The sequence below is a fragment of the Athene cunicularia genome (genome assembly GCF_003259725.1).
Source record: "Athene cunicularia isolate RWA chromosome 1 unlocalized genomic scaffold, athCun1 chr1_part1, whole genome shotgun sequence".
In the NCBI taxonomy this organism is placed as follows: Eukaryota; Metazoa; Chordata; class Aves; order Strigiformes; family Strigidae; genus Athene; species Athene cunicularia.
The window spans coordinates 99,111,462-99,123,980 of NW_020799091.1; the positions used below are offsets into that span (position 1 = coordinate 99,111,462).

The 12,519-nt window shown below is 35.0% G+C and overlaps 1 protein-coding gene across 14 annotated transcripts in view; it reads left to right on the forward strand.

Moving 5' to 3' along the window:
- The window catches only part of SYNJ1 (synaptojanin 1), a 67,753-nt gene that overhangs the window by 15,584 nt on the left and 39,650 nt on the right, over nucleotides 1-12,519 (forward strand). For 11 of the 14 annotated variants that reach the window (XM_026860047.1, XM_026859981.1, XM_026859989.1 and 8 more), the window contains exons 5-11: nucleotides 1,164-1,247; nucleotides 2,023-2,084; nucleotides 2,678-2,774; nucleotides 3,995-4,164; nucleotides 6,175-6,256; nucleotides 8,894-9,046; nucleotides 12,142-12,307. In XM_026860047.1, coding sequence (XP_026715848.1) covers nucleotides 1,164-1,247; nucleotides 2,023-2,084; nucleotides 2,678-2,774; nucleotides 3,995-4,164; nucleotides 6,175-6,256; nucleotides 8,894-9,046; nucleotides 12,142-12,307 — 814 coding nt within the window. The remainder of the gene's footprint in view (nucleotides 1-1,163; nucleotides 1,248-2,022; nucleotides 2,085-2,677; nucleotides 2,775-3,994; nucleotides 4,165-6,174; nucleotides 6,257-8,893; nucleotides 9,047-12,141; nucleotides 12,308-12,519) is intronic. The other 3 variants (XM_026860037.1, XM_026860013.1, XM_026860029.1) reach the window with 1 other exon arrangement.

A 12,519-nucleotide genomic window follows, 5' to 3' on the forward strand; every position in this document is an offset into this window, starting at 1 on the left:
GAGCTCTGCTTGTACACATCCAATTTCAGGAGTTTAGTCAGAACACTGTTGTTACAGTTTCTCTGTCCAAGTTTCCTGGGAGGCTAATGTCACTAGATGACTGTGGTGTATTATTCCACTTAAAAGTTTCCTTTCCTGTATGCTTAATAGACTGTTTTGTTTTGGAATCTGATGCACAAAATCTGTGCAGGTATTCTATGTAGGGTACATTGTTATTTTTTCTGCATTGGTATGTTTTAACTGTTCCTACAGGAAGGTCTTGCCAAGTTTTCTATAACAAGGTACTCTTAGCACAGAAGTTGTTCAGGCCAAAATAATAAAAGCTTGCTGTATTTTCTTAGACATTGTGAATTATAATTCTGCAAGGAAGCATGAGAGTGTCAGAACTTCTTTTATGAATTGTTCAGGGGGGACAAAGAGATGTGGTTTAAACCCAGCTGGCAACAAAGCACCACACAGCCACTTGCTCACCAGCCCCCATGGTGGGATGGGGAGAGAATCAGAAGAGGTGAGAGAACTCATGTATTGAGATAAAGACAGTTTAATAAGTAAAGCAAAAGGCATGTGCACAAGCAAAGCAAAACAAAGAACTGATTCACCCATTCCCATCAGCAGGCAAGTGTTCAGCCATCTCCAGGAAAGCAGGGCTCCATCTTGGATAATGGTGACTTGTGAAGACAAACGCCATCACTCTGAATGTTCCCCTGTTCCTTCTTCCCCCCAGCTTTACATGCTGAGCATGACACCATACGGTATGGGATATCCCTTTGGTCAGTTGGGGTCAGCTGTCCCGACTGTGTCCCCTCACAACTTCTTGTGCACCCCCAGCCTCCTCGCTGGTGGGGTGGGGTGAGAAGCAGAAAAGGCCTCAACTCTGTGGAAGCACTGCTCAGCAACAGATAAAACACACCCCTGTGCTATCAACACTGTTTTCAGCACAAATCCAAAACATGGCCTCATACCAGCTACTATAAAGAAAATTAACTCTATCCCAGCTGAAACCAGTACAATACAATATTGTGTAGGGAACACAATATTTTAGCTTGTAGTGTTGAATATGTAATATGTAAATATATTTTATTTACTCTATGTTTAGCAAAGGCTAAGAAACCTAAAATCTTACTCTGTAATACCTATTAATACTATGCTTTGTATTTTAACAGGTGATATTTTTAGATGACTCTGTGTCGTCTTTCATACAGATTCGAGGATCTGTTCCATTATTTTGGGAACAGCCAGGTCTGCAGGTAAGCAGGAGATAGATTTCATTATACAGATAATTCTTATTCATGTCTTTTTAAACATCTTACAGTAGTGTTTAGGCTCTTAAGCACAGTTATCTGTTAGGATGAGGTTATCCTTTGGGAGCAGGTTGGTGCTATTGTTTAGTTCACCAAGCCTGCTACTTTCAAGTCTCTGAATGTTGTTTTGCACAAGACTTGAATGTCTGTTGCTTTTTAGATGTTTTCTCTTTGAAGTTCTGGATTTTTCTGTTTTAATTTAAAGTTCTTTTTAAAAATAGATTATCTAAGGGCATCCAAAGAGACTGTTTTCTTCAGAATTATTCTTAGGGATAAGTCTTTTCAAGGAGACAATATGGATCAAGTATTACTGTAATATAATTTCATCCCAGTTTTCTTGAAAGAGGGATTGTATCAGCAATTACTGCTGTGATACAGTTTTTACAGGGAAGATTTTAAAAGTTCATGCCTCACAGTGACTCTCGGTTCTTTAACCTAGACATATCGTTCTGCATTATAAATGCTGAAACGTTTACATGTATCTTACTCAAAACAAGAATTAATTAGGTGATATGAGTAAGTATATTAAATAGAAAAGAAGGGGAATATAAGAAAAGCCTATAAAAAGAATGCACATCATAGCAAGCAGAATAAATCTGGAAGATTTCGTTTAGAAATTGTAATTAATTTTTAGGCCATATTTAGGATCAAAAGAGGTCTTTGAAGAAGGATTAATCAAATGTGTAAAGACAAATAATTTAATGTAATCTTCATGCCATAGGTGGGATCCCATCGTGTCAGAATGTCACGGGGTTTTGAGGCAAATGCACCAGCTTTTGACAGGTGAAAGAATGTCTTAAATTTTTGTTAATGCATGACAAAGCTCTGATAAGTCATGCATCAGAGGGATGGGATATGTTATTCCAAATGGGAGGCTTTGTTTGTACAAATGTGTGATTCAGCAAAGCAGCGAACTGCCTGAGCAGCTTTTTCAAACTTCCACAGGATTGCTTGTGCCTTTGAGTGCTTTGTTGAAAAGTTTGAAGAAAATTTAAAATCATGAAATACTTTGTTAAATTTAAACCCAAAATAATAGCATGTTTACTTTGAATAATCTATATTTGTCAGCTGCTTTATAAAAGTAAAATTTATATTTCGATTTTATTCCTGCTATGACACTTCAGCGTTACAGACTTAGGATTTTAACTAAATGTATGTTGTTAAACTGGTGCTATAATCCTAACTAAATAGCAGTCAGTGGTTGTATGCTATTATTGAGTTATATTGGTTTGTTTGGACATGACATAATAAAAAGCTTGCAGCAGATATTAGAGGACCCAGTACATTTCTGTAGCATCTCAGTCAGTGTTGCAGGTGTTTGTGTTAATTTTTCTGCATGCCAGAAGATGAGCGTGCAATTTTTCTTTTGTTAACAGGCATTTCCAAACTCTTAAAAATTTATATGGCAAGCAAATTATTGTAAATTTACTTGGGGCAAAAGAAGGGGAGCACATGCTCAGCAAAGCATTTCAGGTGAGTATGACAGTTCTCTCACTGTACATATCCTTGGAATTTGCTTGGTTGCAATGAAGCTTTCATATAGCCTTTGATAAATGAAACAGGTGAAACGTGAAATGAATTTTTAAAAGCTCTATATGCAATTAGTGTTTGATTATGTTCAGGTTTGTTACTTCACTGAAAAGTTTTAACAGCAACATAGGCAATGTTGAGAGATTTTTCAGTTATTGTCATATTTGATGCTTATTAAGGGCTTATATTAAAAGTAAATACTTTTTGCTCTATAAAATTGGTGAATAAAAAAATATACTTTATGGTACTTAATATTGTGATGTTTCTTTTAAAAATCTTTCCCTTGGAATTCCTGGATATATTCCTTAATATTTTTTTTTTAAATCACAAATTATCATTTTAAACATAAAAGCAGCTTCATGATTAAATAGAAATGTTTGTTTAGAAGATATTAACTCTAAGTGACCATTTTCATGAATTCCCACAGTTAGGTTAAAAATAACTGTCACATTGTAGTCCATAAATACTGACAATTTGAGAATTTCTGTCTGAAACCAGAGAACATGTCAATAGCCATCTGTTATTTCCCTTTTCCTTTTCCCTATGTATTATAATTTTTGAATATCTTAGGCCATTCACTAGTATCTTTTCTGTATCCAGCTATTCTGGTATGAGACATTAGTGTTCCCAGATGCAGATCATAGCTTTGCCAACAAAGATTATGTGAGCACTTCAAGATTTTTCAGGGAATATTAGGGAAAGTTTTGCTTAAGCCACCCTCCACATCAACCTAAATAATCTGTCTGTTTTTTTCAGTAGTATTTAGTACTGTTTACTCAGTCCCTGTTGCTGGCAGGTATGTCTAAAATGGTGACTGTTAGTGAAAGGGGCTTTCACTGAAAGAGCTCTTTGCTAATCGAAGCATTTTAACATAGAAGAGGCTGTAGTCTGTCTTGGTGACCCCTAATATAGGAAGAAAAAAACTGACTTGGATTGAGACAAGAAAAAGAAAAAACACAGGTGAAATATGAGTCAGTTCTGAGTGATTTTTTTGAACAATAGCGATAAAATTGGTTTCATTTTACCTAAGAGAAGGCATGTAATAAACAAGATAGCTAATTAAACAGCTTTAAAAATATTTGTAGCTTCTGATTTAGCTTATACGACTATATGTTCAGATATTGGTGTATTTATACTTTTTTCTTCTCCTTTTACAATGTCAGAGCCATTTGAAAGCTTCTGAACATTCAGCTGATGTCAAAATGGTGAACTTCGACTATCATCAAATGGTTAAAGGTGGAAAAGCAGAAAAACTACATAGTGTGCTTAAACCTCAAGTCCAGAAATTCTTAGAGTGTGGATTTTTTTATTTTGATGGAAAGGAAGTTAAAAGGTTTGTGTGTATAACTTCTGTAAATTTCTTCAAATCAAATTATGATTCCACGATGCTTCTCACCCCTTAGCAAGAAAGCAAGAGAAAAAAATGTTACTTCCATTACTGTGTTTTTATTGTATCCATGATAATGCTTAACAACTGGAATACAAGTCACTTACTTTACTCTATTAAAATTCTGTCTCATTCTGAATATGCTCTAAAAATCTTAATGGAAAATGTCTCTCAGACATTGATAGGGCATGACTTAATTTCAGGCCTTTGACCTCATGATTTTGGTGAAAATGGGCAGTTGTCCTTTTTCTTGGATGTACCCACATGGGATCAAAGAGTGAATATTCTTCCATCTTCCTGTTTAATGTTAATCATATTTTCCTCAGCGATGGAACATACCATTTTCTGTTGTAAATGCTGATGTTTGGTGCAGTCTTTTTCTAAATCTGCCTGCACCTGGATCCCCCATTTGAGAGATTCAGTTCTCCACAACGTATGAATGGGATGCATGTTTTCTGTCCTGCTCTGTACTTCCCAGTCCTGCTGTAGTTGTATTTCTGTACCTATTTCCTCACCCATCTTCCTAGAGCAAAGGCTGTGCTTATCTCAGCAGGAAAAGGGAAGCAGAGCTAGAAATAGGCAACATTCCTGCTCTTCTCCCTTCCACACCCTTCCTCATTTTAATTAATACCAGAGCAAACTGTTGAATGATGTTCTCCATGAGAAAGAATTGTTGAGTGAGGGGATTGGGGTTTCATCTTCAAGCGCAGTGGGAGAGAAGTTTCCGGTGCCACTCTGTGCTCTAACCCATCTGTGGGATTGAATCCAGCAGGGACAGGTTTAAGTAGGCCTGAATAAGATTATATTTAATGGAAAGGTGTTTAGGTTCCATCTCCACCTCAAAATGTCACTGACCATTTTTCAGAAAGCTTTAAAAGTGGTGTAACACTTTGTGTTGTGAGAACAATATTTGGTCTTGATGGAGGCTCAAACAATATTATCACCTATCTAAAAGACTGACAACAGAACAAAAGCAAAATAGTGTGTGGCTTGTGATAACTTGAAGACTTGCATTAACAAAAGTTAATATAAGTTCATGGACCATCTCCTTTGGAGAATGTCACGTTTTTTTTTAACACAGATAGCAAGTTGCTTTGTATTTAAAATCAAATACTGAAAAAAATATCCTTGGAGAAGGTTCTTCAGAACTTTCTAGAGTTTGATTTGATCTCTAAGTAAATGTGATGAAGCCTTACTGAATTAATTGGACAAAGTGTGTAGTGGGAACGATGAAGGTAAGGAATGTGTGTATCATTGGGAGAGCCGTTAGAATTTTGTGCTCAGCCAGTCAAGAGCATGGATGTTGACTGGTATGAATGATTCTTCTGAAAGCTTCATAACATGAGTTAATGGGCTTCTTTCAAAGAAAGGGGAGCAGTCTAGAGTGCTTGAGTGCCTTGAGCATCTGTCGAGCTAAGGGGGAGAGGCTTATTTTTCATTTTTATTTGGGGAGGAAAGGGAAAGTATTGAGGGGTTGAAATTGGCTTTAGTTTTATCACAAATTCTTGTTACTTTTAGTTTAGTTAAACAAATCCAAGAACTGTCCTAATTTTTTTTTTCATTTTTGTTTTAACTAAGAGTTATTATTTCTCTGTAATTTTTGGGAAGTGTGTTAGCTGAATTGTTTGAAAAGAAGACTTAATCCTGCATAGCATTTTAACTAAGCAAGCAAGGAGAATTGAGAAAAACTGAAGAAGAAAGACTCATGTCATTTGCAGTAAATAAATTAGTTTCGTGTAGTGAACACTGCTGCAAAATTCACTGCTGTTATTGGAGCTACCCCTCTTGCTGATGCATTTATAAACATACTTGCTGTGACAGTAACATTGCACTGACAATACCCTGATTTACTGTTCTGGTTCAGATCTTGATGTCCCTGTCTTTGTTGGTGATATGTGTGTTAAATGAGTTATTTCAGTTGTTTTCTCTCCCTGTCTCTCATTGTCCTTGGCACAGATCTCAAAGCGGTACTGTCAGAACAAACTGCTTGGACTGTCTGGATAGAACAAACAGCGTGCAGGCTTTCTTTGGCTTAGAGGTAGGAAAAACAGTGTCCAGATACACAACTACTCCTGATGCTTTTGCAGCAATTAGGCTGTAAAAGTAGCATTACCTTCCCTATGAAAGATGAGTTAAAGGGTTTCGTAGATGGCAGTTTGATTTATAGCATGATACTTTCCTTGTTTTGGAGCAACCCAGATCTTAATAGTTACAGGAGCAGTAGTTGTAATTAAACAGTAGTCATGCAGCATTATGAAAAATGTTCATTCCTTTTTAGATGTCAGTTTCTTACATCTGTTAAGGTTCAGGCTTGCAATTCTGGAAGAGGTAGTACTATTATAGTCCGTCACAAAAACAATTGCATTCACAATTACTCTATTAGATTAAGTTCTTCAGCACATAGGATTACTGTTCGTAGCATCTGCCAGTGCTGTGCATATACATATTTTCACAGTGCTGTGCTGTGAATTCATGGGACAATATAATGGTTGAGGCTTTGGCCACACTCAAGTTGAGTAGTTAAAAATTAACCATGACATTCAGTCCTCCTGCAGGGTTGTGCTTCAGCATATTGGCTTGCTATTGAAATAAAGGTTCTAGCCTCCAGGCCTATACAGTAGAGCTGGAACACATGAACCTCACAGGAATTGATAGAGTAAAATTGTACTGCTTGGGCTAAAAGAGTAGCTCTGAAAAACATTTGCATGTTTAAAAAGGAAAAGTTGTGGGTGCTGTAACATCAGACTAAGTAAAACAATGGTTCTTTTGGTTTCTGAATTGTATTTAATTAAAATGCTCTTGGTTTAGCATCTATAGGAGGAATTTCTGTGAGAACTGCAAAATCCATTGGCTGCTATGCATGCATTTATCAAGTGAACACAGTTGCCAGTTCACTAGTGTTTTAGTCAAAGGGAGTAGTGAACTGTCTACCCTCATGCAAATACTCTGAAAATTGTTCTCTTAACATGCAACATTAGTACATACTGTAGCAGATACAGCACAGTTCGTGAGATCTAATGCCTTTCTTCTCCATTGTTTCAGCTCTGCATTTACCACAGGAGGTCTCACATTTTAATTACTAAAATTTAAAAAAATAATTATTTTTCTTTAGTTCACTGTATGTTGCAAAGAGTAGCAGCAGGCTTTGAAAATGTCACAGCATTGTATTGCATTATGTAGTTTGTATATCTGTCCATCCTGTATTGACCTTGCTGTGGGGGAGAGAAATGATTACCTTACAGTCTTTTCTGGTCCTAAATCTGTTTGCTGCAGTTTAACAGTTCACTGTAGATAGAAATGCAAGCTTGAAGTAAGCAATTAGGTTATCTTAAATGAACTGTGAGAAACATTGCCTCTTGTATTCTACTGATAATACAGTGGCTTCTATAGCATAAGAACAAATCTTTATACACTCTTAATGTGTATAGAACTTACATGGCAAACTTAACTTTGCAGCTCTATTTTATCTTTCTGATCCTTTTAAGAACAGGATTAAATACTACTTTTTTTGACCAGATGTGCCAAGTTTTTCTTTGGTGAGAGCTAAATTATGATTTCAGCTAAAATATGAGAGCTAAAAGTATAAAACCAGTCAATAAAAAGGAAGATGCTAAATCCTCAAGGGCTGCTTACTTAATGTTAAAGTTCTATTTAAATGAGATATTTAAATTCTTAATTTTTTTAACATGATAGATACTTGATATAACAAGTACTGAGCTCTGGATGACCACCTAAAATTACGAGATGAAACACCCAATTTCTGAAGCTTCTTCACTTGTCTGCAAGTTTCCTTTTGTAGATTTTGTAAATTCATGCCGAACCTTCAGAATTTTGCCTTTATGTCATTTTATGTTCATCATCTTAGATGAATCCTTCTTACTGTTGGACACCTCAAGGTTTTAAGGATTTTAAAAAGCTCTTGAAAATAGCTGCTTTTTTTTTTTGTTTTGTTTTAATTTTTGATAATTATTTTCAGTATTCTGTTGGTAGCCACAGAGGCTAGAAACTTACTTGACTTTTTAAAAATAATTATGATTCTATAAACCACTATTTCAAACAAGGTACAATGTCCTATTCTACATCCATTAGCATAATGCTACTTTTAAGTAATGTATTTAAATGTAAAATAATACATTTATATGCATTATATGTATACAGTTTAAATGCATTGACTTAATGCATATTAATTGTAAGGGTAAAGATTGCCGTGTGTTACGCATATAAGCAGAGTGAATGACAGAAGCTATTGCTGTTTCACTGATTGCAAAGCTCTGTTGCCACTGCATTTGATAATAGAGGTCAGTGTGTTTGGTATTAACATTTTTTTGGGAAGAACATGAATTTCTTTAATTCTAAATTATGTAAGTAGAAAGACTTGAGAACCAAAGATAGCTTACCTTGTAACTAGGGAATTTTTAGATGAAAATATTTACATACCAATTACATAATTCTTTTCCTATATTACTGCCTATCCTTAAAAGAAAATGAAATGCTGGTGCTAGTTACATGCACATTGCAGCCTTCCAAATGTGACATGGTATCCATCTGTTCAGAATGATACGTATAAACCAAAGATTTTTTTATTTGTGCATATATGCTGAAAAAATATGATGTACCTTTTAATAAATATGTTTAAAGGTTTTTCTTTTGCAAATGCTGTCTTCAACTGTTGCAGATGCTGACAAAACAGCTGGAGGTATTAGGACTAGCTGAGAAGCCTCAGTTGGTTACTCGCTTTCAGGAAGTTTTCCGATCCATGTGGTCAGTGAATGGTGATTCTGTTAGTAAAATTTATGCTGGAACTGGAGCCCTTGAAGGAAAAGCTAAGGTAAAGTACATTTTATTAAGAACTTGCAGTATTCAGTATGGATTTAAAAAAATTCTATCAATAATAATAGCAACTATGAGATTTTCTTTTTTAAAATGTGCTTTTGCTGTAATCCTAAAAAACCAACCCGAAAAAAATTAACATAAAAAGTTGGTTATGTTGATAATGAGATCTTGTTTCGGTACATCCTTTCTTAGCCATACCTATGCCTCCCAGATAACACCATTCGGTAGTAAAAGATAAGGCTCAAAACCTATTTCTTTAGATCATATTTCAGAAAAATGTATATTCAAATCAGCTTTAGTTTCTTTGCATATTTTCATTTTTGTCTCTGTACCTCTGCCTCCTATTGTTTGTTTCATTTACTATGTCTCTTCTGAAATATGTTTTGCTGGATGTTGTTGTTCATACTTTTAGTGTTTATTAACAATGTTAAAAAGAAACAGGTTGCAGCTGGGTAGTTTTTGTTTGCATGTTCTTCCAGCTATTTCTGTTAGTTTTGCAGTTACTGGGGGGGAAAAAAAAAAATCTGTTTTTACCCTGCTTTCTAATGTTGTGTAACAATTCCATACTACATGACAGTGTAATGCTGTGTTTCTCTTCAACTTGCTTTGTCTTTGTTGATGCCTGAATTGTACAGATTTTCTAATGCTGTCTTTTTTTTTTTTTCTAACAATGTTGCTGCTTTTTTTTGTCTCCATAATTCTCTCTCTTATTGGGTGATACCTGTCAAGACAAACAAATGTTGAACCATAGCATTTTTTGTTCTTAGTTCCTTCAAGCATTTATTTTCATTCTGTTCTTTTTATTCAATAATGTGCTGCTTCTCATTCCATAGTATATACTATGTACTCATAGTCAACTGTTTTGTTTTTCCGTCACTTGTTCACTCAAACCATGTCAGGGTTCTCTGTACAAGTCATTGCAGCTACATAAAAGGAAAATAAGTAAAATAGACTTGTTGCTTATTCTGCCCTTAACTGGTGCATACAAGACGTTTTCATTTGGGAATTTTCATTTTCATAGAAGACCTTTTCATTTGGGAATTGCTTGTATTTCAGTATAGAGTGGAATTTGATTGAAGATGTTTAGTTTTATTTTCTTAAAAAATGTCACCCAGACCGTTAGGAAAAAACTGCAGTAAGTATTTTATGGGGTGTTTCCCCTTCTCCTGACTTTCTCATTCAACCTTACTTGTTTTGTTTTGTTTTTTAATTAATAGTTTTCTACCATTCATTTGGCTACTTAAATTTTCTACTTTGTAAAATGCATTTACTGTATTTACGCTTCTATTTTTAATGTTACAACACAGAGTACATTTACTCTGTCTCTGTAATAACACAGGATCCCTGCCCTGGTACAACTGTTAATGAGTACCATGTCTCAGAAATCAAACATGCATCCCTGACAGAGTTCCATCTATTTGAAGAGGATCTTTAATACTTGAAAAACCATACAATACTTGCCATTTTTTCAGTGAAACCTGACCAGGTCACTACTCAATATATTTGAGTACTGTGATAATATGTTTTACAATGTAGTTGTTAGTTGTATTGTCATTTCTCAAATGAAAACTTTGATGGTTGAAATTTCTTGCTTGTCAGTTTGATTCTTCAAAGTCCAAGAATAGTTAGAAGTAAGAATATGGACATTCAGCATAGGAAAAAAAATATTTTAACCTTAAAAGTGTTAATACACATTTCTATACTGAAAAAGAAACCTTTTTAAAGTATTGTAATACTCATTACATCTAACTCCTTACCTACTCTTTCTTTTGCTTTCTCTGGGTTCCTTTCAATTAATTGCCTGATATATGAATGGTGAGTGTGTTTTTTGGATCATGTCATAAGTGATACATTGTCTGACAGAAAAGGAGCAGCATCCTATTAAAATCCTATTGCAACAGTATGCTCCTCAACACCTCATCCACATTGTCTTCCAAAAATCATGGTGCCAGTTTACTACTACTACTCCTTAACAAGAGTAGTTTCTTTCTTGTTGTGTAGTACAATTCATAGATGGTGGGCAAGTTTTCTTAAGCTTTTGTCTTTTTCTTCTTATGCATTTAAGAGACCTTTATGAACAATGCAAGCTGTAAAGTATTTTTTATAATAATGTAATACCATGCAGCATCCCTGATGGATGGTAATACAGTCTATATTTTGTATCCGTGCAATAGCATGTGTTTACGTAAACCTCACAGACAAAAATACACTTGTTTGCACAGGACACAATAAACCATGTAATCAAGAAAATGTCTTTGTGTCTGTCAGCGTCAGTGCTATGTAGACAGATTAACACTGCTGGTTTTTGAATCGAGTATGAGACTGCATGACATGTTGATTACATTATCCTCTAGGTGTCTGACCCACAGGGAATACCTGTAGTAGCAGTACATGTCTTGGAGATTCTTGTTTAATAGTTCAGGTAGTTGGACACTTGTTTTGGAGCACTGTTCAATCATGCCACTTGTGTGCAGTGTGTGCAACGACAGTGTCTTTGTATGTATGTAGCTATAGATTAGTGTGTATGTTCCTTCTGGGATACTGCATGAGACTTGCATGTTATTTTAAAAAGTTAAGATGTCTTAGTAAGTTGAAGCTATCTCTTTTTAACATGGATATTTCAGAATGTGAATTCTGAACTAATATGTTCATATGTGCATACACATACATAATCATGTATCATGACATTTGGACTCAAGTGCTTGCTCATCTCTCACTATTTGGGGAAAAAAACAAAATCCCATATCATGGTCAAAACATGGCACTGTATCAATTTAATTTTTGAAGACCAGGGGTTTAGGAAAAAAAATTATTCCCCTCCCTGCAGTATTTTGTCTAATTTAAAGAATTTAAACGGGAATAATCTGGTTGTTAGATATGCCTTGAAGGTAATATTGTGTTATTTAGCATTTGGGGGGAAAGCACACATAGTACAGTAGGCTCAGAAAACTTTATTTAACACTTGAAGAAGGAAATTGCCTTAGATTTTAAAATCATTAATGCAGTTTACAAATATTTTACTGAATATTGCCAATGTTATTGTGAGCAGTGTCCAACATAAAATATTTTATACGTGTTCCTCCCTAACAGGCTGGAAAGCTGAAGGATGGTGCTCGTTCTGTGACCAGAACGATTCAAAATAACTTTTTTGATAGCTCCAAGCAGGAGGCCATTGATGTTTTGTTATTGGGAAATACCCTAAATAGTGATTTAGCAGATAAAGCACGGGCTCTCTTAACCACCAGCAGTTTACGCGGTATGTGTCTTTCAGGATTTTAATGTCTGATAACTATTTGGTGTAAGAAAGCTGTATGGAGTCTGTTTTCAAAGCAATATTGGAAAGTATAAATGCTATTTTATGTTCTGTTGGCTTATTAAAATATGAAAGTTACTTCTGCTTTACTAATATTACCAAACTAACATGCAGCGGTAATTTCTTTACTGTTTATATTTTGTTGATGTCTGGTG